The sequence below is a fragment of the Crinia signifera genome, chromosome 3 (assembly GCF_055691185.1).
Source record: "Crinia signifera chromosome 3, ASM5569118v1, whole genome shotgun sequence".
NCBI lineage: Eukaryota > Metazoa > Chordata > Amphibia > Anura > Myobatrachidae > Crinia > Crinia signifera.
The window spans coordinates 317050636-317077452 of NC_139219.1; the positions used below are offsets into that span (position 1 = coordinate 317050636).

The window sequence follows — 26817 nt, forward strand, 5'->3', positions numbered from 1 at the left end:
GGCGCCTTTTCAGCATGGCGCCTCCCTGCTTTGCAGGAGCTGCTGAGTGGGTAGCGCCGGCCCTGATCATGTGTGCTGTATCAGGTCAGGAGTGCCACCATCTGTGCCATATAATGCCTGGGCAGAGGCAAACGCAGGATTTTCAGAAGGGGGTTTCCAGAGGGGCGGAGCAAAGCACGGAGATGGACACTTAGGTGACCCAGTATATGCCGGGTCAGTTAAAGTATTATAGATAGACCAAATTTATAAAAATAATAATTATATATACCATATATACTCAAGTATAAGCCTACTTTTTCAGATACATTTTTTATGCTGAAAAAGCCCCCCTCGGCTTATACTCGAGTGAGGGTCCCACTTGTGTCAATAAGTTTTTTTCTCAGTTTTTTTTTTGTAAAATTAGATGCCTCGGCTTATATTCGGGTCGACTTATACTTGAGTATATAAGGTATATGTACACACACACACACATATATATATATATATATAGAGACACTTGCCTCCCTCCAGCCGAGGGAAGAAACGAGCCAGCACACACAGGTAGTGAAAAACGAAAGAACTGTATTAGGATATACGTTACATATTACAGCTAGTGGTAAACAGCGGCTGACCCAACAGCCGTTTCAACTGGCAGCCAGCCAGTCTTCATCTGGCTGGCTGGCTGCATCTGAAGACTGGCTGGCTGCCAGTTAAAACGGCTGTTGGGTCAGCCGCTGTTTACCACCAGCCAGGGCAGCCGAGAGGAATACCGGGCCCCGGTAAAATTTTGGGGGCGTGGCCTCAGTGTGGGCACATCCCGCACTTAGGCCACGCCCCCAAAATGTTTAGAGGAGGGTGAAAGAAAACTCTAAAAACTGTAATCTCAGCAGCAACACAAACCTACAGCATGTGCTGTGCTGACAGCAGGCTGAGCATGACCTCTCACGCTGTCAGTGAGACACTCATGCTGAGCCTGCTTTTGTGTGCTGCTTTTGCTACCTGGGAGGGATGGAGGGGGAAGGGAGGGGTCAGACCAGGGCCCCTGCGGGGCCCCTCCAGGAAGCCTGGGCCCGGGTAATTAGTACCCGCTCCCCCCCCCCTCTCGGCTGCCCTGCCACCAGCTGTAATATGTAGCGTATATCCTAATACAGTTCTTTCGTTTTTCACTACCTGTGTGTGCTGGCTCGTTTCTTCCCTCGGCTGGAGGGAGGCAAGTGTCTCTATTTATCCCTTATGTGCCATAGCACCACTCAACAAAGCCACTGCGGATGTGTGCCACCTTGTGACCCTCACCTTATATATATAACAGCAGTGTAGACCCCTGGGCATAGCAATGTATTGGGGCCCCTACCGATCCTCAATCTTTGATGTTCCTCGGGTGGTAGGGGGTTTTATATCAACCGCTCAGCATGTAGGGCTGAGTAATTTCAGTAATTTCCACGAATTACCCCTATACTGCACAGATGGTGGGAGATGGGTGGGAGAAGGGGGCATTGGGCTGAATGAAGGGGCCCTGATACATAACTTCCAGGATTGTACAGGATGTTTAATATACATACAGATGCAGAGGAGGGGTGTATACTGGAGTGGGCTTATTATTCATAATTTTCTGGTGGGAGGACAGCTTGCTTGACTGCAGATATCTCCAGTTCCCAGAAATATTTCTTAGATTTTAGTAGAGACAAGCTACTAGAGTCCATCAAAGGGGGAGAGTCCCAGCTTTTGGAATATACCCTGAGCAAAACTCCAAGTCAGACAGAACCTGAAATATCTGATTGGGAATAGCAATTAACAGGCTTGGATGGGGACCACTGCTTTGAAGTCAGATATCTCCGGTTCACAAGGGCCGATTTTTAAAATTCTTATACCCATGGAAAGAGGGGACCCTCACCTTTCAGGGTCCTTAGACTCCTGGGGGGGTTCTGGGTACTCAGAAACCCCCCTGCGTGCGCTACTGCTGGGGTAAGCCAAGTCTGGGGGTGCTGCCAAGTGTGCTGTATTAGTCCAGGGGTGATGCTAGCTGTGCTGTATCAGTCCAGGGGTGAGCCAAGTTTGCCAAATAATTCCTGGGGTGAGCCAAGTCTGCCGTATAATTCATGGGGAGCTGCCAAGTGTGCTGTATTAGTCCAGGGGTGATGCTAAGTGTGCCATGTCAGTCCAGGGGTGCTATTAAGTGTGCTGTGTCAGTCCAGGGGTGCTATTAAGTGTGCTGTATTAGTCCAGGGGTGATGCTGTGTGCCGTATCAGTCTAGTGTTTGTGCCGCCCACTTGTGTCGCTTATCATAGTTATCCAACTACTTCCGTGCAACCTATTGGCATAAAAACAATATTGTGAGGTGTGAGGTGTTCAGAATAGACTGGAAATGAGTGGAAATGAACGCTATTGAGATTAATAATAGTGTAGGAGCAAAAAAAACAACCAAAATCCTGCGATTTTAGCAGTTTTTATGCTTTTTTTAGAAAAAAATCAGAACCCAAAATCGAAAAATCCAAACACAAAACGTTTAGGGTGTGTTTTGGCAAAACCCATTAGAACCCAAAACCTGAAGGTAATTAGAACCAAAACACCAACAGTGGTTGGTGCACATCCCTAGTAAATACAACATAATAATGTCCTTTATTGAAATAACCTCATACCCTTATTGGGGTATTGTCTTTCTAAATAAATATCCTGCGTGATATCTTATTTGGTGAGGGAGAGAACAAGCTCCACTCTACCTGCTGAACCCACCTTTCTTTGGAAGCTTGAGAACAGCTCAGGTGGAGGCACCACCAAGAAGAAGGTCATGAAGAAAAAGTCTAGTCATCGATATACTGTAGTGTGACCCCTATTTGTTGTGGTTTCATCATCTTGAACAGAAGCCTAACTAAGCAGCACCTTCTTGGGCTCATATGGTAGGATCACTGGTCCTGGAATTACAAAGCCTAGGTTTATGTGTGTACTGTATAGTAACCATGACACAGAGATGATGTACATGGAGATTCCATGAATAAATATATGTTCTTATATTGTTTTGCAGCTGTCTGAGAAGTACGGCTCAGTGTACAGTGTGCAGCTAGGAGAGGAGAAAGTGGTCGTCCTGACCGGGTATGAGACCGTGAAAGATGCCCTGGTAAACCACGCAGAGGAGTTCTCAGGACGGGCAAAAGTACCACTTTTTGAAGAGATAGCTGAAGGACATGGTAATCATTATTGCTCTGTGTGTGTGTATGTGTGTGTGTATATTTATATATATATATATATCCTATATAATAGCCCAGATCTGTCACTCTGTGACTGTGTGTATAACGCTGGGCAGAGTCATAGAGTGACAGATCAGGGCTAATATGCTATCAGCACATGACACTTGCCGAGATCACCCTTCCCCAAAAGCATCACTCAGAGACTTGCAAGTGATAAAGCAGTGTAAGTAAGTAAGCACCACCTGCAGCACACTCACACTGCCACACCCACATCACCAACGGACACCCTCCCCCACCTAAGGCCACCCCACATTCACCACTCCCCCACCCTCGGTACTGAATGCTGTAGAGATTAGGCTGTCATGCTTGGGGTCTTTAGAAGCCAGGGCAAACAGCAACTGATTGCAAGTTCATATGGGTGTATTTAGTAAGATGAGAATACCAATGAAGATGAGACGTTATGTGATTTGTGTCATTTTAACCCCGCCCCCTCCCCAAAGAGCCGCAGATGCCGGTATTTGACCGGCAGAGTTAGGAGGTGTGGGGGGGCTGATGTGGCGCACTGCTAAATGTGGAAGGCTTGCCCACCCTTCCAGGGGGGCTGGGAGGGGGACCAGATTTTCGGGACCCTCACAGCCATTCCGGAAGGGTAGGTAAATAAGTTGCAGGGGCAAACTGTTTCCGTACCTGTCTCCAGGATTGAATATATCTCTAATATTATTTAACAGTTCAAGAAAAAAAACAAAAACTCAGAACATAAAACTCCAGCAACAATTAATATGAAAACAAGGGAGTTGGTTCAGTAGCATATTTTAGCTTGACTAGTTATCTGTAATTAGATGAGATTAGTATTGTGCAATTACTGCAGTTTCCTTGTTTCACGCTCTTAAACCGTGAGGATGTGTCACGTGACCTGAGGCTGCGGTTATGTAAGATTCACTTCATGTACAACTCATTTCAGTTAGACTTCTTATAGACACGGAACCCGATTATTTATTTATTTACAGTTTCTTACATAGCGCAGCATATTCCGTTGCGCTTGACAGCCATCCCTCCCAACTAATCCGATTATAGTGGGACAGTCCCACTGATTGTAGACTGTACCGCTATCTCTCCAGCAGCTCCCAGTGTCCCGTGGATGGGGGACTGTTGGGGGAGCAGCTCTTATCTGCAGGTGGATACATGTCTCTGGATAGATGCTATGGCAAGGATGAGATAAAAACGGTGGTTGCAATGTTTGGCACCGTCCCCTTTGTCTGAAGCTCCGCCTCTCTGCCCGCAGCTCCATCCTTTTTTTTTCAGGAGGGACCACACCTACGCTCCAGCTGCACACAGTATATTGTCCTTACCAGGTCTACAGGTGAAAGGGATGATGTTCCCAAGGCAGCTACTTGGTAAACCCTTTGAGTCCCAAGGGAATTTGGCAAAATAGGTGTCAAAATTGCCAAGCAAACGTTTTTAATCATTGTAGTGACCGGTAATGTTCACCTTATATAGGAAATATAATCTTTTTTAACACAACCCTTTTTTATTTGAATTTATATAACAAATGTGAGTGACACGGGCATTTTAAGCGGATGTTTTGGACATCTCTCGCAGAGATGGTGGCACTTAAAGGGTTAACCTATTCCACATCAAAGTGTCAGCTTCCGGGAAACCTATAGGGTAATGCATTAATCAATGAGTGACAAAACTCGTCGTGAATGATAAAACTCATTGCATATGATAAATTGTGATCCAGCCAATCAGCCCCCAACTGTCATTTTTCAAACACTTGGAAGTTGTGAGCAGATTGGCTGGAGCACCATATACAGTATCATATGCATCAAGTTTTATCACTCACAATGAGTTTTATCACTCATTGATACATGAGCACCTAAATCATTAAGGCAACTGTGACAGAACAGCACCATATTACTTATGGTACATAACACATATTGGGGGGGTATCAAACTAGCTCTGACCACCAATGTGGGTCTCGACCTTCTCAGCATGGGGTCACGACTCCATGTTGCTGACCATCAGGCTGATGACTTTTCTTATCTCAGTCAGTGATTCAAGGAGTCTGAAACATCTGTTGAATTGTCTGTTATATTAGACTCCTCCCATCATTTTGTGCCTCCACAATGCTGCCATGTATGTGCTGTCTGCTGACTACACATGTGATGTGATGGGTTATGGTATATCAGACTCCTCCCATCACTCTGTGCCTCCACAATGCTGCCATGTATGTGCTGTCTGCTGACTACACATGTGATGTCATGGGTTATGGTATATTAGACTCCTCCCATCATTTTGTGCCTCCACAATGCTGCCATGTGTGTGCTGTCTGCTGACTACACATGTGATGTGATGACCTTCTGCAGTAACTTGCTGGGGTCCTGTCATTTTTATTGTCTGATGGGGTCCCAGAGCAAAATAGTTTGAGGACCCTTGAATTAGAGGATCCGGGATAAGGTCCCGATTCTATATGTTACTGCGGCTCCGGCGGTTGCTTATCTGGGATTACGCTTTGTGTGCCTGAGGCAAGCAAAACATAATACCCAGTGGCGTAACTATAAATTTTGCTCCCCCCAGCCAAAAAAGGTTGTGGCGCCCCCCGCCCCCACGTGTATGGTGTGTGTGTGTATATATATATATATATATATATATATATATATACACACATACATACATACATACTGTACACACACACACACACACACACACACACATATATACACACACACACATTGTGTGTCTGTATATATAATGTCTGTCAAACAGATGTGGTTTGTGAGTCTTGTCTACAGGGCAGATGTGGTGGGTAACAGAACGTATGGCCAAAGCACCACTGCCCCATACAGCAGCATAAAAGTGGCACCATTGTGCCTGGCGGTGCGCTCATACAGTGGCAACATGGAAGAGGCACTACTGTGACTGGCAGTGCCCTCATGCAGTGGTAGCATGGAAGAGGCACTACTGTGACTGGCAGTGCCCTCATGCAGTGGTAGCATAGAAGAGGCACTACTGTGACTGGCAGTGCCCTCATGCAGTGGTAGCATGGAAGAGGCACTACTGTGACTGGCAGTGCCCTCGTGCAGCGGAAACATGGAACTGAAAATACTGTGGTTGTCAGTGCCACAGCAACAGAATGGAAGCGGCACTACTGTGGACAGCAGTTTCTCTTATACATTGGCAGCATGGAAGTGGCACTACCCTCATACAGCAGCACAATGGAAGGGGCACTGCTGCGGCTGGCAGTGCCCTCATACAGCAGCAGCAGCATGGAAGGGGCACAACTGTGGGTGGCCGCTGGCACAGGGCAGTCCAGAGCCTACAGTACACACAGCACTGTGCTGACCAGGTAAAGCACAGTAGCCAGCATTATAACTCTGAAAATACACACAGAAAATACTGGCAATGGAAGTGAGGAAGCTGCTTGCCCAGGGCACTGGGATGTGGGAGGGCTGCATGCAGTGGGTGTGCAGGACCCAGGTCAGGCCGGGGTGGGAGTAGAGCAGAGAGACAAAGTAGGAAATCCGATCCCCCAATGAATCAAGGAGCCCTCATTCACCTGACACCCCCCCTGCCCGGCATCTTACCTCCTGCAGGATCCTCCTCTCGGTGACGGTCTCCAGGCTCTCGCTTGCAGGGATAGGTGGCCGGGCCGGTGACAGCAGGCTGCTGCGGTTAGCATCTGATCACACAGCTTGGACGTCACAGCCCGCACTGATGAATCTGAAGCTCCGGCGGCAGTGACAGCTGGAAGTTACAGTGCCGCAGTTATGTCCTGTCACGCGTGCCCCCTCTGCCATTGCCAAACTTTTTTTTTTTTTTAACGGATGGAAACAGAGGTATGCGGTGTGGACGGCAGCGGGCCCCATCAACTGGTTCTGCACTGTCTGCAATGCCAGCGTGATTGATCTTCCTAAGGTGAGCTGCCGTCCTGCTGGCTATTGCACTGCTAGCCAGCAGGACGGCAGCTCACCTTAGGAAGATCTATCACGCTGTCTGGCAGCCCTCACAGAGCAGACATTGATTGTGCTGCTGCTGTTGTATGAACTTCCGTGCCGGCGCCCACTCAGCTCCTGCTCCCCCAAGCGGGAGGGGGGGCTGCCTTACACTAGCTACGCCCCTGATAATACCCTATAAGTGCCAGAAATGGGGGGATAAAGCAGCTGGCATTTGGACTAATAGGATAGTAGGAAGGGTAAACTACCGCTGCTTATTGGATATCCCCATTAGTCTATATTTGACATAGAAAGATATGTTTTTATACTCGGATTGCAGAAAAGTTAATCAACAACTCTTTTAATTTACTTATTAAAAATACAGATATAGTATCCTTTATCCGTAATGCTCGGGACCATGAGCATTTTGCATCAGGGATTATTGCGGATTTCTGATTTTTTTTCCCATACTTACCTGGTCCCCTAGCGGTACCCCGACTTTCACAGTGTCCCCTGGCATCCGCGGCGGCCTTGAGATTCCTCTCCAGCGGTATGCCCGATCTCAACTATGCATTGTGTGGGTGTGCCGGTCACCGGCGTGCCCACGCAATGCATCCTTGGTACCAGGGATGCTGCTGAAGAGGAGTCTGATGGCCGCAGTGGACATCAGGGGGATGAGGTAAGTATAAAAGGAGGTACGGGGGGGCCAAAACAAAACAAAAAAACACAATAATCTGAAACCTGCGGTTTTCTGAATATTTCGGATATGGGATATCCGGATAAGGGATACCCGACTTGTATTAACATTTCTGAGGTTGAAGGTATTGGGGAAATGTAGCCAGGACAATGAAGTAGTGGGACCTTAAAAATGTCACCTGGCATTTTCTCCTTGTTAAGTATTACAAATGTCTTATTGTGTCTTTTGTGTATTACAAAGATGGTGTTGTAGCAGTGGCTGATCCAGAAGGGGGGCTACAGCACATTCTAAAAGTCAAACAGAGGAGTCACACCAACTGACATTCCTAAGGCTTCCACACCTCATTGGGTGGGACCCACTGGCAGTTGGTGCAGCTCCTCTATTTAAATTTTGGACTGTGCTGTAGCCCCACCTCTCCAACTGCCGCTGTATTAGACTATTGTATCCTATGTGCCACATTTAATAGGAAAAGGACAAGTTTATTATAATTCATTAAAAGAACACTGATCTAGATCCTGAAGATGTGGATCCTTGAAATGAGCTATGACAATTACATCTGGTCCAAAGTCTTCAATTTCTCTTTTGTGACAAAAGAAAATGGATGTTGAAGATTTGTTAGGTTTTATCATGTGTTATTGATGTTGGCATAAACAGGTCTAGGCACAAAATTAACCCAGTTTACTTGTTTGTTTGTATGTTTATTTAAGTTTTTTGTAACTCTAATCCAACCACATGTGACATTTGTATCATCAGTGTCTTGCTATGATGCGTGGTATGTAACTTTAACTATCTAAGAATGTTCATTTTTTCCACTCAGGAGTTATACTGTCTAATAATGAAAACTGGAGAGTGATGAGACGGTTCACTCTTTCCACGCTACGAGATTTCGGGATGGGGAAACACACCATTGAAAACAGAATCAGTGAAGAAAGTTGTTGTTTGGTGGAAAAGATAAAATCCTACAAAGGTCAGTGGCTGCTTTATTTTACTTTTGCACCCTCTCCAGTACTTGTGTGCACCTTTAGCTTTTGTTGTTCTAAAGCAATAAGTTGAATTAGCTGGTGTGATGTTCCCAAGCAATATATGAGCCTGTGTGATGTTCCCGAGCAGTATATAAGCCAGTATGATGTTCCTGATTAGTATAGAAGCCGGTGTGATGTTCCTGAGCAGTATATAAGCCGGTGTGATGTTCCTGAGCAGTATATAAGCCTGTGTGATGTTCCCGAGCAGTATATAAGCCGATGTGATGTTTCCGAGCAGTATATAAGCCGGTGTGATGTTTCTGAGCAGTATATGAGCCAGTGTGATGTTTCTGAGCAGTATATAAGCCGGTGTTATGTTCCCGAGCAGTATATGAGCCGGTGTGATGTTCCCGAGCAGTATATAAACCAGTGTTATGTTCCCGAGCAGTATATGAGCCAGTGTGATGTTCCCGAGCAGTATATGAGCCAGTGTGATGTTCCCGAGCAGTATATAAACCAGTGTGATGTTCCCGAGTAGTATATAAACCAGTGTGATGTTCCCGAGCTGTATATAAGCCGGTGTGATGTTCCTGAGCAGTATATAAGCCTGTGTGATGTTCCCGAGCAGTATATAAGCCAGTATGATGTTCCTGATTAGTATAAAAGCCGGTGTGATGTTCCTGAGCATTATATAAGCCGATGTGATGTTTCTGAGCAGTATATGAGCCGGTGTGATGTTTCTGAGCAGTATATGAGCCAGTGTGATGTTTCTGAGCAGTATATAAGCCAGTGTTATGTTCCCGAGCAGTATATGAGCCGGTGTGATGTTCCCGAGCACTATATGAGCCGGTGTGATGTTCCCGAGTACTATATGAGCCAGTGTGATGTTCCTGAGCACTATATGAGCCAGTGTGATGTTACCGAGCAGTATATGAGCCAGTGTGATGTTCCCGAGCAGTATATAAGCCGATGTGATGTTCCCGAGCGCTATATGAGCCAGTGTGATGTTCCCGAGCAGTATATAAGCCGATGTGATGTTCCCGAGCACTATATGAGCCAGTGTGATGTTCCCGAGCAGTATACAGTATGAGCCAGTGTGATGTTCCTGAGCTTTATATAAACCAGTGTGATGTTCCTGAGCAGTATATAAACCAGTGTGATGTTCCCAAGCAGTATATGAGCCTGTGTGATGTTCCCGAGCAATATATAAGCCTGTGTGATGTTCCCGAGCAGTATATAAACCAGTATGATGTTCCTGATTATTATATAAGCAAGTGTGATGAGCAGTATATAAACCAGTATCATGTTCCTGATTAGTATAGAAGCCGGTGTGATGTTCCCGAGCAGTATTTGAGCAGTTGTGATGTTCCCGAGCAGTATATAAGCTGGTATGATCTTTCCGAGCAGTATATGAGCCGGTGTGATGTTCCTGAGCAGTATATAAGCCTGTGTGATGTTCCCGAGCAGTATATAAGCCAGTATGATGTTCCTGATTAGTATAAAAGCCGGTGTGATGTTCCTGAGCATTATATAAGCCAATGTGATGTTTCTGAGCAGTATATGAGCCGGTGTGATGTTTCTGAGCAGTATATGAGCCAGTGTGATGTTTCTGAGCAGTATATAAGCCAGTGTTATGTTCCAGAGCAGTATATGAGCCGGTGTGATGTTCCCGAGCACTATATGAGCTGGTGTGATGTTCCCGAGTACTATATGAGCCAGTGTGATGTTCCTGAGCACTATATGAGCCAGTGTGATGTTACCGAGCAGTATATGAGCCAGTGTGATGTTCCCGAGCAGTATATAAGCCGATGTGATGTTCCCGAGCGCTATATGAGCCAGTGTGATGTTCCCGAGCAGTATATAAGCCGATGTGATGTTCCCGAGCACTATATGAGCCAGTGTGATGTTCCCGAGCAGTATACAGTATGAGCCAGTGTGATGTTCCTGAGCTTTATATAAACCAGTGTGATGTTCCTGAGCAGTATATAAACCAGTGTGATGTTCCCAAGCAGTATATGAGCCTGTGTGATGTTCCCGAGCAATATATAAGCCTGTGTGATGTTCCCGAGTAGTATATAAACCAGTATGATGTTCCTGATTATTATATAAGCAAGTGTGATGAGCAGTATATAAACCAGTATCATGTTCCTGATTAGTATAGAAGCCGGTGTGATGTTCCCGAGCAGTATTTGAGCAGTTGTGATGTTCCCGAGCAGTATATAAGCTGGTATGATCTTTCCGAGCAGTATATGAGCTGGTGTGATGTTCCTGAGCAGTATATAAGCCTGTGTGATGTTCCCGAGCAGTATATAAGCCAGTATGATGTTCCTGATTAGTATAAAAGCCGGTGTGATGTTCCTGAGCATTATATAAGCCAATGTGATGTTTCTGAGCAGTATATGAGCCGGTGTGATGTTTCTGAGCAGTATATGAGCCAGTGTGATGTTTCTGAGCAGTATATAAGCCAGTGTTATGTTCCAGAGCAGTATATGAGCCGGTGTGATGTTCCCGAGCACTATATGAGCCGGTGTGATGTTCCCGAGTACTATATGAGCCAGTGTGATGTTCCTGAGCACTATATGAGCCAGTGTGATGTTACCGAGCAGTATATGAGCCAGTGTGATGTTCCCGAGCAGTATATAAGCCGATGTGATGTTCCCGAGCGCTATATGAGCCAGTGTGATGTTCCCGAGCAGTATATAAGCCGATGTGATGTTCCCGAGCACTATATGAGCCAGTGTGATGTTCCCGAGCAGTATACAGTATGAGCCAGTGTGATGTTCCTGAGCTTTATATAAACCAGTGTGATGTTCCTGAGCAGTATATAAACCAGTGTGATGTTCCCAAGCAGTATATGAGCCTGTGTGATGTTCCCGAGCAATATATAAGCCTGTGTGATGTTCCCGAGCAGTATATAAACCAGTATGATGTTCCTGATTATTATATAAGCAAGTGTGATGAGCAGTATATAAACCAGTATCATGTTCCTGATTAGTATAGAAGCCGGTGTGATGTTCCCGAGCAGTATTTGAGCAGTTGTGATGTTCCCGAGGAGTATATAAGCTGGTATGATCTTTCCGAGCAGTATATGAGCCGGTGTGATGTTCCTGAGCATTATATAAGCTGCAAGGATGTTCCTGAGCAGTTTATAATCTGGTGTGATGTTCCCGAGCATTTAGAGGTCAGGCCGCCCCTAGGCACAACTTTTTTGTCCGCCCCCCTATATATAGAGATTGTCAGGCCTGCCATCCTGGTGCCCAACACTCTGAGGTGTCGGCGGCTGTGGTGACACACATACATTAAGTGTTTGAAAATTTGTCAGTGTCCGTCACCGCTTGGCCCCTTGGCCCCTTGACTCATGATCTACAAAGAACCATGGGAGGATCTGTATGCAGCCGTGTATACGCAGCAGCCCTCCTGTGGTCATTTTTGTTTTTGGGCAAAATGCACTGACCACATTGGTCCGCAGCGCTGCAAAGTGAGGTGAACGGCCAGGTCCAGCAGCTGTCGCCAATAGTAGGTGCTGCCCCTAGGTCTGTGCCTCACGGGCCTAGTGGCAAATACGGCCATGATAACGACCCTTCTTACATCTACCGCAAAATTTAGGAAACCCCTGTCTATTCCATTGTTTGACAAAAATGACACAAAAAAAGTTCAGGCCAATAAACGAACAGGCTGGGAAGTAGCAAGATACTCCACATTCAAAAATCCCTGTGTTTTACTGCATAAGGTGTTCTAGAAGCAGCTATGTGTCCTGTTACTGCATTGTGGCTATAAGGATTTGCGCAGTTACTGCTCTGTACGTCTACATGTAACAGCAGTGTGACCCATACAGCCTCCTACACAACAGGTTTCTCTGCACACGCCTCACCCACCTTAATGACCGTTCGCCCAAACTTCAGGGACAGCACATACATTCCAGGAATTTGTTGCTCCATAATTTTCTTAATGCCGCCCATGAAGACAAAAATCAGCCTGAGGCTCGGGAACCCATGCCGTGCAAGATGACAAGCAGCAATCGGTCTCCGCACACACCCAGTGGGCACAACCAAACTGACTCCCTTCATGTTATCCTGGCGACAGCAACTCGTGTTACCCTCCGCGAGTCACACAAGTAGCAGCCCTCCCGCTGACTTTTTAGCTTTGATCCGCGGTGCTGCTAAGTGGGGTGATCGATAGACTAGGTCCAGCAGCTGCCGCCCGTAGTAGATGCCGCCCCTAGGCCCGTGCCTCATGGGCCTAGTGTCAAATGCGCCAGCTGCATGTGACTGACTGCTCTCGCATTACCATCCTGGCTGGTGCTGCTGGCATGGCCTGCAGTCTCTCTGACAGCATTCTCCAGTACGTTCATCCCCAGACAAATTGCAGGCCTCAGGCCGGTTCCACATGCATGAAAAAATGCCCTCCAATTCCCAGCATGGGTGCAGCCATATTGGTTTTACCCACCTGATGCTTCTCAGCCAATCCTGTTAAAGTCATTCTGACATCACCCTGCAACAACCAATCCGCTGCACTCACTTCCTATAAATATCCAGGAAATAGGCTGAGCAAACAGTCAGTGCAATGATGTCCTTAGGGTAACAGTGTCTCCAGTTGCTCTTGAGTGAATCCTACTTTAGTAAGTGTTGTCTCTTTGGAGTGATGGGAACAAAAATAATCATATATAATAAAATCCTTATATAATACATTATCCTTATATAATACATTTTCTATAATATACATTATATATTATAAAGAATAAATCCTTATATAATTATAATCCTATATAATAAAAGGCTAATGTTGCTCCTCATCTCTATGGGAGGAATTCAAGTGGTGCAGATGGAGTAACACCAGCGCTGACATTGCCGTCATTTTAACGTCCTAGTAACAAGAACATATATCATTTGCTTATTTACCCTATACCTGTCCTAGATTCCATGGGCATCTACAGTAGTTAGAATTTGAATATGAATTTCTTGGGCAAATATTAGTTAACGCATAAAAATAAATTAAAATATATTTACCCTTTCAGCTGATCTACAGTATTAATGCTCTTAAAATGTCCTATCTCTGTAATTGCAGGCAAACCGTTTGAGAATACCATGATTATAAACGCGGCTGTTGCCAATGTAATTGTTTCCATAATACTGAGCCATCGGTTTGAATATGAGGATCCAACACTCGTGAAACTGTTGAAAATTATCAATGAAAATATCCATTTAGTTGGTAGCCCGATGGCCATGGTAAGCAACAAAGATGTATATTTGGGCCTGATTCGCAGTTGGAAATGTGGACGAGTATGCAAGGACTGAGGCCAGGGCTGCCATTAGAAATCATGTAGCCCCAGACTGACCCTCCCCTGAGGTTGTAGCTGTTGATATTGTGGGTGGAGCTACTGCAGGGGTGTGTCATCAATTGGACCTGTGGGAAGGGCAGTTTTTTTATAACAGTTTATAATGTAAATTACATGATACCCTAGCCCTGTCTCATCCACATCAACATGATACAATAATACCCTTGTGGCAGCTCCTCCTCACTCAAAGAACCACGCATCTCTATTTTAAAGTGATTTTTAAGACCTACTACACTGTGTATCTATGTACTGTATTAAAAATCTATTTATTTCTCTGTAAGGTGTACAACGCATTCCCCTCTGTGATGAGCTGGTTTCCTGGAGTTCAGAAAAGAGTGAATGAAAACCTAAATGAGTTGCACAAGTTTATTAGAGAGACTTTCACCAGCTATAAGACACAACTGGATGTTAATGACCAGAGGAATCTTATTGACGCATTCCTGGTGAAGCAGCAGGAGGTAATGTGGCACTTACTGCAGGGATTAAGCCTTCTGGGGGCCCGGGATCACTTTAGACAGGGGGCTCCCTCCCACTTGTCATTACTGGCTGCAAACTGCACGGGAGAATATTACACTATAAAAAACACAGAGGAAAGGCAGTATAAACTTGGTCAATGGGTAACTGCAATGGGGAATATACAAACATAAATATATATTAAGTACCACATGAAAATCCTGTGTTTGTCCCTCTGTACCTTACTCTGTAGGAGCCCTGACAGGCTCAGTGCTGCCTCTAATTGAAAACCCTCCCATGACAAGGGCGCTGCTGCTGCTGTCCCCCATGGGCCTGAGAAGCATATGTTGAGCTCCACCAATCAGAGCTCAGCACAAGCCTCTCAGACTCTGACCTCTTGTGCAAAGTCTCATGGAACTTAGTCAACTCCCAGTAATGCACTTGTGCAGTCAGTGTGCCTTGGCTGCCGATGCTCAGCACTATTAATCATTGTCACATTGGCAGATAGGCGAAGCTGCAGCACTACCCCACTCCCATGCACAAAACCTTTAACTAAAAAACAAACAAACAGGGGCCCCTAGAAAGAGGGGGCCCAGGAGTACTGGGACCCCCTGTGCCCCCCCCACCACCACCACCACCACCTTAATCTGGCCCTGACTTACTGGCTCTGCCGTGATGTGTTATTTTCAGTGATGCACACCCACCCGGGCCCTCTCGCCCACCCTTATGTTGCGTAAATAGGACATGCACACTGTCTTTAAGAAACCAATCATTTCACCGACAGGGTCTGCCACATGACTGTGGCTGAAATGATTGATTTGTTTGGGCCCCCACAGAAAAAGAACAAAATCATCTCTCCCAGTACAAACTGGCTCTACAGAGGCAAGATGTCATCCTCATCCTTACCTTCCGATTCCTCACCCCCTTCAGTACGTACATCCTCATCCTCACAGATTATCAATTCATCCCCACTGGACTCCACAATCATAGGCCTCTCTTCAGTCTCTGGAGGAAATTGCTGGTCTTTGTTGAAGAATTGAAAGTTCATTTTAAAGGACATCATCTTCTCCACATTTTGAGGAAGCAACCTCCTACGCCGCTCACTGACCAGGTTCCCGGCTGCACTAAAAACTCTTTCGGAGTACACACTTGAGGGGTGACAACTCAGGTAAGATAGAGCCAGTTTGTACAAGAGTTTCCAAACTGCCTTTTTTTCCTGCCAGTACATGTACGGACTGCCTGACATGTCTGCTTGGATGCTGTCACCAAAGTAATCCTCCACCATTTTTTTAACCCCTTCACGACATTTGACGTACATGTACGTCATGGTCGGGAAGTACTTCCCGACATTTGACGTACATGTACGTCATGGATTCTAACTGTCACTGCGTCTATAGACGCGGTGACAGTTAGGAGATGTCTGCTGTCCCTGACAGCAGACATCCCCCCTCGTCGCCCAGGGGGGGCAGGGGTGCCCCCCCCGGTCGGCGATCGCTGTGATTGGCTGTTCAAATCTGAACAGTCAATCACAGCGTTTCCTGTGTTACCGGCGGCTAAGCCGCTCGGTAACACAGAAAACGGTGGTGATCGGTGCAGCACCGATCACCACCGAGCGGCAGCACCCCCCTCCCACCCGCCGGGCACTCACCCGGCAGCAGCAGCAGCTCCAGCGGCTCCACCGCTACGTCCGGAGCGCACGCTGCGCTCCCCTACTCCCCCCTCCCCCCCGCAGCAGCAGCAGCAGCAGCAGCATCATGCTGCTGCTGGAAAAGTTAAAAATAAATTAAAATTAAAAAATGTGCAAATGTGTGTATATATATATATATATATACACACACATATATATATATATATATATATATATGTGTGTGTATATATATGTATATATATGTATATATATATATATATATATACACACATATATATATATATATATATATATATATATATATGTGTGTGTGTGTGTGTGTGTGTGTGTGTGCGTATACCGCACCGATCACCAACGATCGCCAGCCCCCCCCCCTCCCACCCGGCAGCCCCCCTCCCTCCCACCCACCCGGCTGCCGCAGCGCCAGCACCCCTCCCACCCCCCCGCCAGCCGCAGCGCCAGCCCCCCTCCCAAAGCTGGTGACCAAAATGGGGTCACTTGTGGGGGGGTTCCACTGTATTGGTGCTTCGGGGGTCTTGCTAATGCGACATAGCACCCGCCATTCATTCCACCACCAAAAATCACTCCTTCCCTTCTGAGTCCTGCCATGCACCCAACTGGTATTTTTTGGTCACATGTGAGGCATTGCCGTACCCGGGAGAAATTGGGGCACAGATTTTGGGGTGCTTTGTCTCCTTCATTCCTTGTGAAAATTAAAAATTTTGAGCCAGAACTGCATTTTTGTGTAAAAAATTAAATTTTTTTACACAAAAATGCAGATCTGGCTCAAAATTTTTCATTTTCACAAGGAATGAAGGAGACAAAGCACCCCAAAATCTGTGCCCCAATTTCTCCCGGGTACGGCAATGCCTCACATGTGACCAAAAAATACCAGTTGGGTGCATGGCAGGACTCAGAAGGGAAGGAGTGATTTTTGGATTTTGCAGCACAGATTCTGGTTGAATGACCCCCGAAACACCCATACAGTGGAACCCCCCCACAAGTGACCCCATTTTGCAAACTACACCCCTCAGGGAATTCATCTAGGGGTATAGAGTACATTTCAAACCCCCCGGGGTTTCACCAATTTTGATACAACTGAGCTGTGAAAATGAAAAATTATTTTTTTTCATTTTCACTGCCCAGTTGTACCACAATTGGTGAAACCCCTGGGGGTTTGAAATGTACACTATACCCCTAGATGAATTCCCTGAGGGGTGTAGTTTGCAAAATGGGGTCACTTGTGGGGGGGTTCCTAACTTTTAGCATCTTATGGTGCCTAGAAACCTACATGGTGCCTAAAAAATAATCTCATAAAAAGGAGTCTCCAAAATCAAGTAGGTGCTCCTTCTATTATGAAGCCTGTGGTTTGGTCACCGTGCACACTAGGGCCACATATAGGATATTTATGAAAACCAAAGAATTGGGGGAATCAATTTTTAGTCACATTTCTCTAGTAAAATGTACTGTGTTCCTTAGAAAAATGTATTAAAATTGAAAATCCGAAAAAAAAATGAAATTTTGAAATTTCACCTACACTTTGTTTTAATTCCTGTGAAACACCTAAAGGGTTAACAAACTTCCAAAATGCTGTTTTGAATACTGTGAGGGGTGCAGTTTTTGAAATGGCATCATTTATGGGGGTGTCTCACATACAAGTCCCTCAAAGTCACATCAGAACTGAACTGGTCCCTAAAAAAATCAGTGTTTGAAATTTTCTTGAAAATTTGAGAATTTGCTAGTCATATTTGAAGCCTCCTAGTGTCCAAAAAAATTAAAAGGAAGTTGAAATAATGATTGCAACATAAAGTAGACATATGGTCTTTGTTAGTTATTAACTATTTTGAGTGGTATGATTATTTGTCTCACAAGCAGAAAATGTGACATTTTGCATATTGCTAAATTTTCCATTTTTTCACGATATTTTGGTATTTTTCACACAAAAACACAGACTGTATCGACCCAAATTTACCACTAACTTGAAGTACAATGTGTCACGAGAAAACAATCTCAAAATCACTGGGATAAGTAAAAGCAAAAAAAAGTTATCCCCACTTAAGTGAGACATGTCAGATTTGAAAAAAAGGGCTCTGTCATGAAGGCACAAACTGGCTCTGTCATGAAGGGGTTAATGCTGACAGCATCCAATGCAGCCACAGTAGACACGTCAGCAATCGTTGGCAGGTCCTTTAGTCTGGACCAGATGTCCAAACTCTCTACTGCCTGACAATTAAAAATTGGCACCTAGAAAGCGCAGCTGTACTCCTTAGTATACTATATTCGCATATTTTATTTGAAAAAACAAACAACTTTCATATTCACAGCAATGCATAAAATTTAACAAACAAGTCATACAACATACAGTAGGAGCAAGCTTCATCTTTGCTCCTTTGGCCATGGCTAGCCATGGCTATTCTATTGTTCTCAGCTGCAATACGTATTGTATTGACAAAGGAGCAAAGATGAAACTTGCTCCTACTGTATAACATAAAATAAAAATCCTTTGAGGCAATAGTACGAGGCAGTGTTATAATGTCTCTGGTGAGGCTTATATGGCTTCGATTTTAGACGTTTCTTTGGAATGAGGCAATATGGGTATAGTTACCAGTCCCAGTTAAAAGTATATGCAAGGGTGTAACTACCATAGGTGCAAGGGGTGCAGCTGCTATGGGGCCCAGAGCTGAAGGGGGTCCATCTTTACTGTCTAAGTAATATGTTATACATACATTTATCATTATAAGTTGCTAAATAGGGGGCCCTTACAAACTTTTGCTACAGTATGGGGCCTTCGAATAACTAGTTACGCCTCTATATGGGTCTCCTCTGGATACTTGAACCCTCTGCTGTGGGGGAGCGCTCCAGGTGCTGAGTGTCCAGATGGTATTTTTGCTTATTAGCCCAGATTCAGAGACCGCTTCTTACTTATTAGATTGCTGGTGACCAGACTGCTTGGGGCTTCACAGTACACGTTTCCCTGCCTTGGAAAGGTAAGTCAGTAGCTTCCTCAGAATCCTTGATCTGAGGAAGCTGCTGACTTACCTTTCCATGACGGAGAAACGCGTACTGTGGAGCCCCATGCAGTCTGGTCACCAGCAATCTAATAAGTAAGAAGTGGTCGTTGAATCTGGGCTAATAAGCAAAAATACCATCTGCACTAACATCAGGCAAGAGGCCAGGACGCTTTGCCTCTTCAATCTCCTAGACTGGAGTGAAGATGGTGTCCGGCCGTCCACCCCTTTAAAGGGTCCGGACCTCGCGAGGAATGGAATTCCCGAACAGTCACAGACTGCAAGTTCGGATTGGGGGTGTCTGGATTCCCCCAATCCGAACTTGCACATCCCTAGTTATTACAGAACCCATAGTGTGAACTACTGTACATAGAGATTTCACAACACACAGTATACAATAAGTAGCAACAAAGGGCATATGCATCTAGGGACGCTATGAGGGAGGAACCATACACCCCTGTTGGATGGGCCTATGTACCCCGCTCCCAGCCTGCATTGGCACTTGGCACTTCCCGCACTGATGAAGACACGCTGTGTGTACTGGGCTGGGGAGAGAGGCAGCTGCAGCAACAGGCAGACCAAGCAGCATAGCAATAACCCCCTCAGACCCCATGGTGGCTTGGAGGCCTTTTGTGGGTGTGGTTTTTGGGGTTTTGTGCGGACTACTACCACATCACAATTGGGACCTATAGTACATACACTTGTCTGCAGTGATAGTTCCATTACGCCTACCTCCATTCAAAATGTCCCTCTAAAAATGTCTACCACCTTAGAGGGGGCATTTGATAAAGATGCTAAGGGAGGCAGTCGCCATTTTTGGAGTGACATTTTTAATGACGACATGCATGATAGGCCCACGGCAGCGGCAGATGGGGCAATTAAACCCCTGCCAATGAGCAGAACCCCTGCCAATGAGCAGAACCCCTGCCAATGAGCAGAGTATGTCATGAGTCAATCAGGACCAGAGGCCTGTGGTGGGGCCATGGGGGCATGGGTAAATTCCGCAATGACCAGGTGCTATGGGGGAGGTGGGTCGGCCACTGTAGACGTCTCTTCCTGCATAGTTTGCATTGGGGAAGGGGGACCTCATCTTCTTCTGTCTCTTAACAGCCTCATCCTGTTAAGGCCTACCATTTTTGTAAAACTAGACAACCTACCTGTAATAAATGAGGTAACATTTGTTTATATAACACAAGATGGGGGAGATTGGGGATCTACCTCCATTTGTGTAGTTTTAGTCATGGCCTGGTGTTAAGCAGCTATTAGGGTAAAAAAAATCATTAAAAAGGTGGACTTACCTTCTCAAACAAAAGTGTCCCACAAGTCTTTGGGCCAACATTCTCTCCATAGCTATGGAAGCCATCATTTTTCTACAGTGCAGGGTAATATTGTCTACTATCCACAGATGATCACCAGGAAAAAGTTGCTAAGGAGCCACATTGCATAGCGGACGACCCCTCTCTCAATCTCTCAAATGGGTGGCCATGAATTATTGGAAGCCATCTTTGGAATGATCTTCTTCCATCTGTTTTGTAGTAGTTTATTTCTGGTGATCACTCAGAAATACAAGCGTTAGGGCAGAATGTATGGGTGTGGATATAGTCAACAGAAATTAGGTCAAAATGCTCAAGGATGACACAAGCAGAAGGTCAGCACGGAAGTGGAAATGTTGACATGAGTTTTTTCATGGGTTTTTTTCGTGTCATTTGTAGAATGCAACAAATGGACCTCAAATTAGTGTACTACGTCCCCACATGTTGTTTGTTTTGCTGGCAATGCTTCGGGCCAGGTGCCTCGCGCTGCTCCCACTTTATCTTTCCCATTTGGAGTCCACGAAAATGGTAATGAAAAAAGTGATCAACCACTCCTGGAGCTCAGCTAGACAGCCATTTAGGGTTGTTTTTGGGTTCATGTACACTGCAAAAAGCATGGGAGGAAGTAGAGAACCCTGTGGGACACCACATGGTAGTAGCTCGGGTAATAATGAGAATACTTCAGACAAAACTCTTTGTGACCATCAGAAGATCATTTAGTACAAATTCCAGGACTGTTTCGGTGCTATGTCTTCTCCTGAATCCTTATTGGAATGGATCATAAATATCATGGGTTGTCAGGCGGGTTGCTGGTTGATTTTCAACCGCTCTCTCAATAACTTTCTCTAGAAAAGGAAGGTTCGATACCGCTCTGTAATTGGTCATGCAGTCATCACGATCTAAATTAGTTTTTTTAAGTAGGGGTCTTTAGGGTTTTCTTTCGGGTTTTAGGAAAATTTAAGGTCTGTAAAGAGCATTGAACTATTGTTGCAAAGACGGGGCCTAGTTTGTCTATACACCGTATTAGAATCTTGGTTGTGGAAGGGTCAAGAGGGGTAATTTTTCGCCCGCCCGCCGTTCGCATATGCAGCCACCTCTCTTCGCAGGGCAAATTCCCACGTCTGCAAATGGATGTTTAGCATGAACATCCATTCGCAGCCTATGGGGAAAAACCCACATCATTCGATGCTCGCTGACCATCGAATGATGTGCAACTAAGACAGGTGTCTCAGGTGTCTTAGCTTTGCATGTATTCCTAAGGGGAAAATGGCAGGCAGCTGACATCTGGTGATGTCAGCTGCCTGCCCCCGGCACCCACATCACTGTGTGATTCCCATGGGCGCGACTAACCGCCGCTGCTCCGTGCCCCCCGCCCGCAGTGGTGGCCACTCACACCCGCGCAGATAAAAAAACATTGCACTCAAATGCGAGTTCGCATGCGAGTGTATGAACCAGAATAACCCCCAGATCACAGGTGGTGGGACACAACATTCAGACAATTTCAGCAGTTATCTTTTAGATCCATTGGGTCAAAGCTGGTCCATAATGATACTGTAGGTGACTTACATTTATGGACTTGGTGGTTCATTCTAACTGTCCTTTGCCTTTATGAAGAAACTATGTAGAAAGAGAGGACTCATGGGGGACATACTGTAGTGGGCATAAATTACCCCCCCCCCCCCATCTTTTGCTTTATTTACTCTTTTTTCTACAGATACAGATGTAATTGTATAGGTGAGTTACTGTCTTATGACCAACCTTCTCCACAATTTCGGTACCCATAGTGAAATCATTTTTTTTTTACCTTCAATGAGGATGATAATTGAGGACAATGAATCACAGTTGCCTACCCTCCTGCATTCTGCAGGAGACTCCCTGACATAGCAGCAATCTCCCTCATGTCACCTAGCCCACATTACACTGTTACAACATAGTTACCTCCCCTCCTGCATTTTGCAGGAGACTCCCTGAAATAACAGCAATCTCCCTATCTCCCTCATTAGTCTAGCAATCTCCCTCATTTCACCTAGCCCACATTACACTGTTACATCATAGTTACCTCCCCTTCTGCATTCTGCAGGAGACTCCCTGAAATAACAGCAATCACCCTCTCTCCCTCATTAGTCTAGCAATCTCCCTCTCTCCCTCATTAATCTAGCAATCTCCCACATTTCTCCTAGCCCACATTCCCCAGCACTTTACCAAGTATAGTAGATCTTACTAACTGCTTTGGGGCTCATATACATTTGGATATAAATCATTATAAATGATTCCTCTCAGGTGTAGCAGCCACGCATCTAGGTGCTCTTTTCACAATCTCTCCATATATGGAACTAGACACCCTTGGTAATCTCCCTGAAACTAGTTTTTAAAAGTAGGCAAGTATGCAATGAATTCCACCCATCATTTGCAGAGAGGGCATTAATAATATGACTCTACATTTACGCCAAGCACCTGTCATCCCCACATAAATATGTTAATTATGTGCACGAAAAAACAAAAAACTTTTGGTTTTAATATTTTTATTTGCTTTCTTTCTAATATAAAATAAATTCTATCTTTTTTATGCCCTATAGGAGAAACCAAGTCCTGAATTATATTTCACCAATAAAAACCTAACAGTTCTAGTGACGGACCTCTTTGCTGCCGGCATGGAGACCACCTCGAACACTCTGAGATGGGGTCTTCTGTTGATGATGAAATATCCAGAAATCCAACGTAAGAGAACGTTTTGCATTTCCAATTGATTAGGTATTTTTGTGTTATGTGTTCCTCAACTTTTATTTTACAAACAGGAAAAGTTCAAAATGAGATTGATAACGTTATCGGGTCGGCGGAGCCCCTGGCGGCTCACCGTAAGGACATGCCCTATACTGACGCCGTAGTACACGAGATTCAGAGATATGGAAATATACTTCCGAATAATCTGCCGCATTGTGTTACTCAGGACGTCACTTTCCGAGGGTATTTTATCCCAAAGGTAAGGATCACATATTATTGTGTGCTGCTATCTTCTGGGATATTAGGGGGAGATGTATCAAGTCATGTAAATAGTAGAGAAGTGGACAAGGGGAGATTTGTCCATTAAAAAAACAGTACAGGTCCTAACACTCCTCTTTCTTTACCATGTCACAGCCTTCTACTAAAGACTTTTAAACAAAGAAGCACTGATTCTGGTTGGCTTCGCAGCTGACTGAGTCCCAGGTAGCCCGCTCTGCTGCCCTGCCAAAAATACAACCCCTCCCCCAACCATGCGAGGGGATGTGAACCAAAGACACATAACCTTGGGCTCATCACGCCTATAAATTGAGGGTGACACATTCACGTTTTGCAGAACGGTCCCTGGGGGGAGTCTGCGGGTGATCATGCAGGACTTCTGCACACATGCATATTATGTCCAGTACATGCGCAGACCCACTAACATCTCTGAATCAGGCCCTGTGTTGTATAGAGATCCATTACAAATAAAGCCTAAAACTTTGATAACAAGCTCATAAAAAATGTAGTCAATGAAATATGTGACAAAAACTATACATGTATAGTGCCAGTGATGGAACTTGTGGGGGGTGAGCCCAGGTGCAAAAATATAATTTAGGCCCCCCTCTTCCGCCAAAACCCAAGTTCACAATATGCAACACAGTTGTGAGTGACAGAGAGGCAGCGTGTGACCGGGAGAGGCTGTGTGAATGGGAGAGGCTGAGTGAACGGGAGAGGCATTTAGTGATAGAGAGAGAAAGGCAGAGGGTGACTGGTAGAGGCAGGGGAAGGCAGATGGTGACAGGGAGATGCAGAGGGCGACAGGGAGAGACAGAGAGTGACATGGAGAGGCAGAAGGTGACAGGGAGAGGCAGAAGGTGACAGGGAGAGGCAGAAGGTGACAGGGAGAGGCAGATGGTGATGGGGAGAGGCAGAGGGTGACGGGGAGAGGCAGGGGGTGGCAGGGAGAGGCAGAGGGTGACAGGGAGAGGCAGAATGTGACAGGGAACAGCAGTGAGTGACAGGAAGAGGGTGACAGGGGCAGCAGTGACCCCTTACTCCTCAGGGGGCCCATTGTACTGAACCAATGGTAGTTCTGTCTCTGTGCAATAGTGAATTAGTGTTATTGTGAAGATAATAAAATACTGCATCTGCTCCCTGTCTCTAATACTATTACAGGTATCGCCTATTAAATCTTAGTAACATTTGCTAATCTTCTTTGTAAACTATTATTGCTTAGCAAGGTAGTGATTGTCTATTACCAGATATATTTTGTCATACAGTATAAGCAGGATAATCCTCTAAACTACAGGAGTTTATAGAAAGTTCTAAAGAAGAAATGAGTTTGTTGCATTTATAATTGTAACTTTAGCATCAAGCAGTTACTTAGGTTGTAATCCTGCGATATCTGTATTATAAGAGATTATAATAGATCTCATATCAGGGATAATCCCCTTTGCTGCAGGGTGTTGCAGCGTTTTATCCTGTCCCAGTAGTGATTAATATCAATCTGTATTCTGTAATTAAATTGATATTAAGGACACAATATACTGTATTGTTGCACGGGATCTATTAGGTAAAACTCTGCAGTTTAACACCAGTCAGACGCAGAGCTAAAATGTAGTAATCATAGGCGATTAACCCTTTCAGTGCCGACATCTCTCTGAGATGCGCAAAATATCCGCAAAAAAATGCCACCGTCACTCACATTTGTTATATAAATTCAAATAAAAAAACGTTGTGTAAAAAAGGATTATATTTCTTATATAAGGTAACATTACGGGGGACATTTACCAAAATGGATTCGTAGAAAAAAGGTGTATTCGTAGGGAGAAATACACCTTTTTTTTACGAATTTGTATTTTCGGGATTTACAATCCCAAAAATACAACAATTCGTAGTCCTAAAGATGGAACATTCGTATTTGTATTTACAAATACGAATGTCTACACCATCGATAGAATACGACAGAAATCACCATTCAAAAGAATGGTGGTTCCTGATGTACTAAGCAGCCGTACTGATAATACGGCTGCTAAGTGGTGTAAAACAGGCATGCAAATACGACAGGAAAATACACCTTGCTTTCCCTGTCGTATTTGCTTTAAGCCTGCACGGATCAGTCAGATCCGTGCAGGCTTCAGTGTAAAAAAATAGAAAAATTAAATAAATTAAAAAAAAAAACCGGCGTGGGGTCCCCCCCACAGCCAAAACCAGCACCAGGCTGACGGAGCCTGGAGCCGGTAATTAAAAATCAGGGAACCCGACAAATAGGGGTTCCCAGATTTTTAACAACCAGCCCCAGGCTCCTGCTCTGGGGCTGGTTCCCAAAATACGGGGGACAAAATGACTAGGGGTACCCCGTATTTTAAGAACCAGCCCCAGGCACAACCAGCCAGCAGGGTAATGTCACAGCCGGGGGACACTTATGATATAAGGTCCCGCGGCCAAAACATTAACCCCCTGGTGTTTGTGTACATCGTGCGGCTCCGCCTCCCGAATGCTGCTATTGGCCGCCTTGCGGCCTAGCGGCTCCTGATTGGCCGCTAGGCCGCAAGGCGGCCAATAGCGGCATTCGGGAGGCGGAGCCGCACGATGTACACAAACACCGTGCGGCTCCCTGCTGTCCGGCTGGTTTCGCGTGTCGGTTTGTTTTTTTGCCAAGACACTTACCTGGACTACGTCGCGCTGGGACAGGTGAGTATGGTTTCCTTCCACAGCTTCCTCCATGGATTTCGTTGGACCCGGACACCGGACGCCATCGCCGACAGCGACGTCGACATGAAGAAGGATGTCGACATGAAGAAGAACGCCGACACAGACCGGACATCAGGACCAGGGCTACCTACGGAAAGAAGATAGGTAAGTATTAGTATGTGTGGGCTTTGTATGTATTAAAGTTTTATTTAAAATGTGTGTCAGTGTGTTTTGTGTACTATTTTTTTAACTGTGGAACTACAAGTGCCAGCAGGCTCTTTAATGCCCAGCAGGCTGGGACTTGTGGTTCTCCAAGTCCCAGCTTGCTGGGGAGGCTTGCTGACACTTGTAGTGCCACAGAAAAAAAACAATAGTTTCATCTATTTTTTACACTTGAATCAGCCCGATGCCCACCGCCCAGGGGCATCGGGGACAGTACCAGGCTTCAGCCTGGTCAGGTAAGTCCTGGAGGGGGGGGGACCCCTTCATTGGGGGGGTCCCCACTCCCCCAGGGCCCCTGGCCAGGCTGACCGGTCAGGGGGTTAATGTTTTGGCCGCGGGACCTTATATAATAAGTGTCCCCCGGCTGTGACATTACCCTGCTGGCTGGTTGTGCCTGGGGCTGGTTCTTAAA

At 45.5% G+C, this 26817-nt stretch overlaps 1 protein-coding gene across 1 annotated transcript in view; it reads left to right on the forward strand.

Moving 5' to 3' along the window:
- Positions 1–26817, forward strand: part of LOC146064814 (cytochrome P450 2C5-like) — a 44132-nt gene that overhangs the window by 12179 nt on the left and 5136 nt on the right. The window contains exons 3-8 of the mRNA XM_083178709.1: positions 3000–3162; positions 8609–8758; positions 13818–13978; positions 14370–14546; positions 23087–23228; positions 23306–23490. Of these exons, the coding sequence (XP_083034835.1) occupies positions 3000–3162; positions 8609–8758; positions 13818–13978; positions 14370–14546; positions 23087–23228; positions 23306–23490 (978 nt within the window). The remainder of the gene's footprint in view (positions 1–2999; positions 3163–8608; positions 8759–13817; positions 13979–14369; positions 14547–23086; positions 23229–23305; positions 23491–26817) is intronic.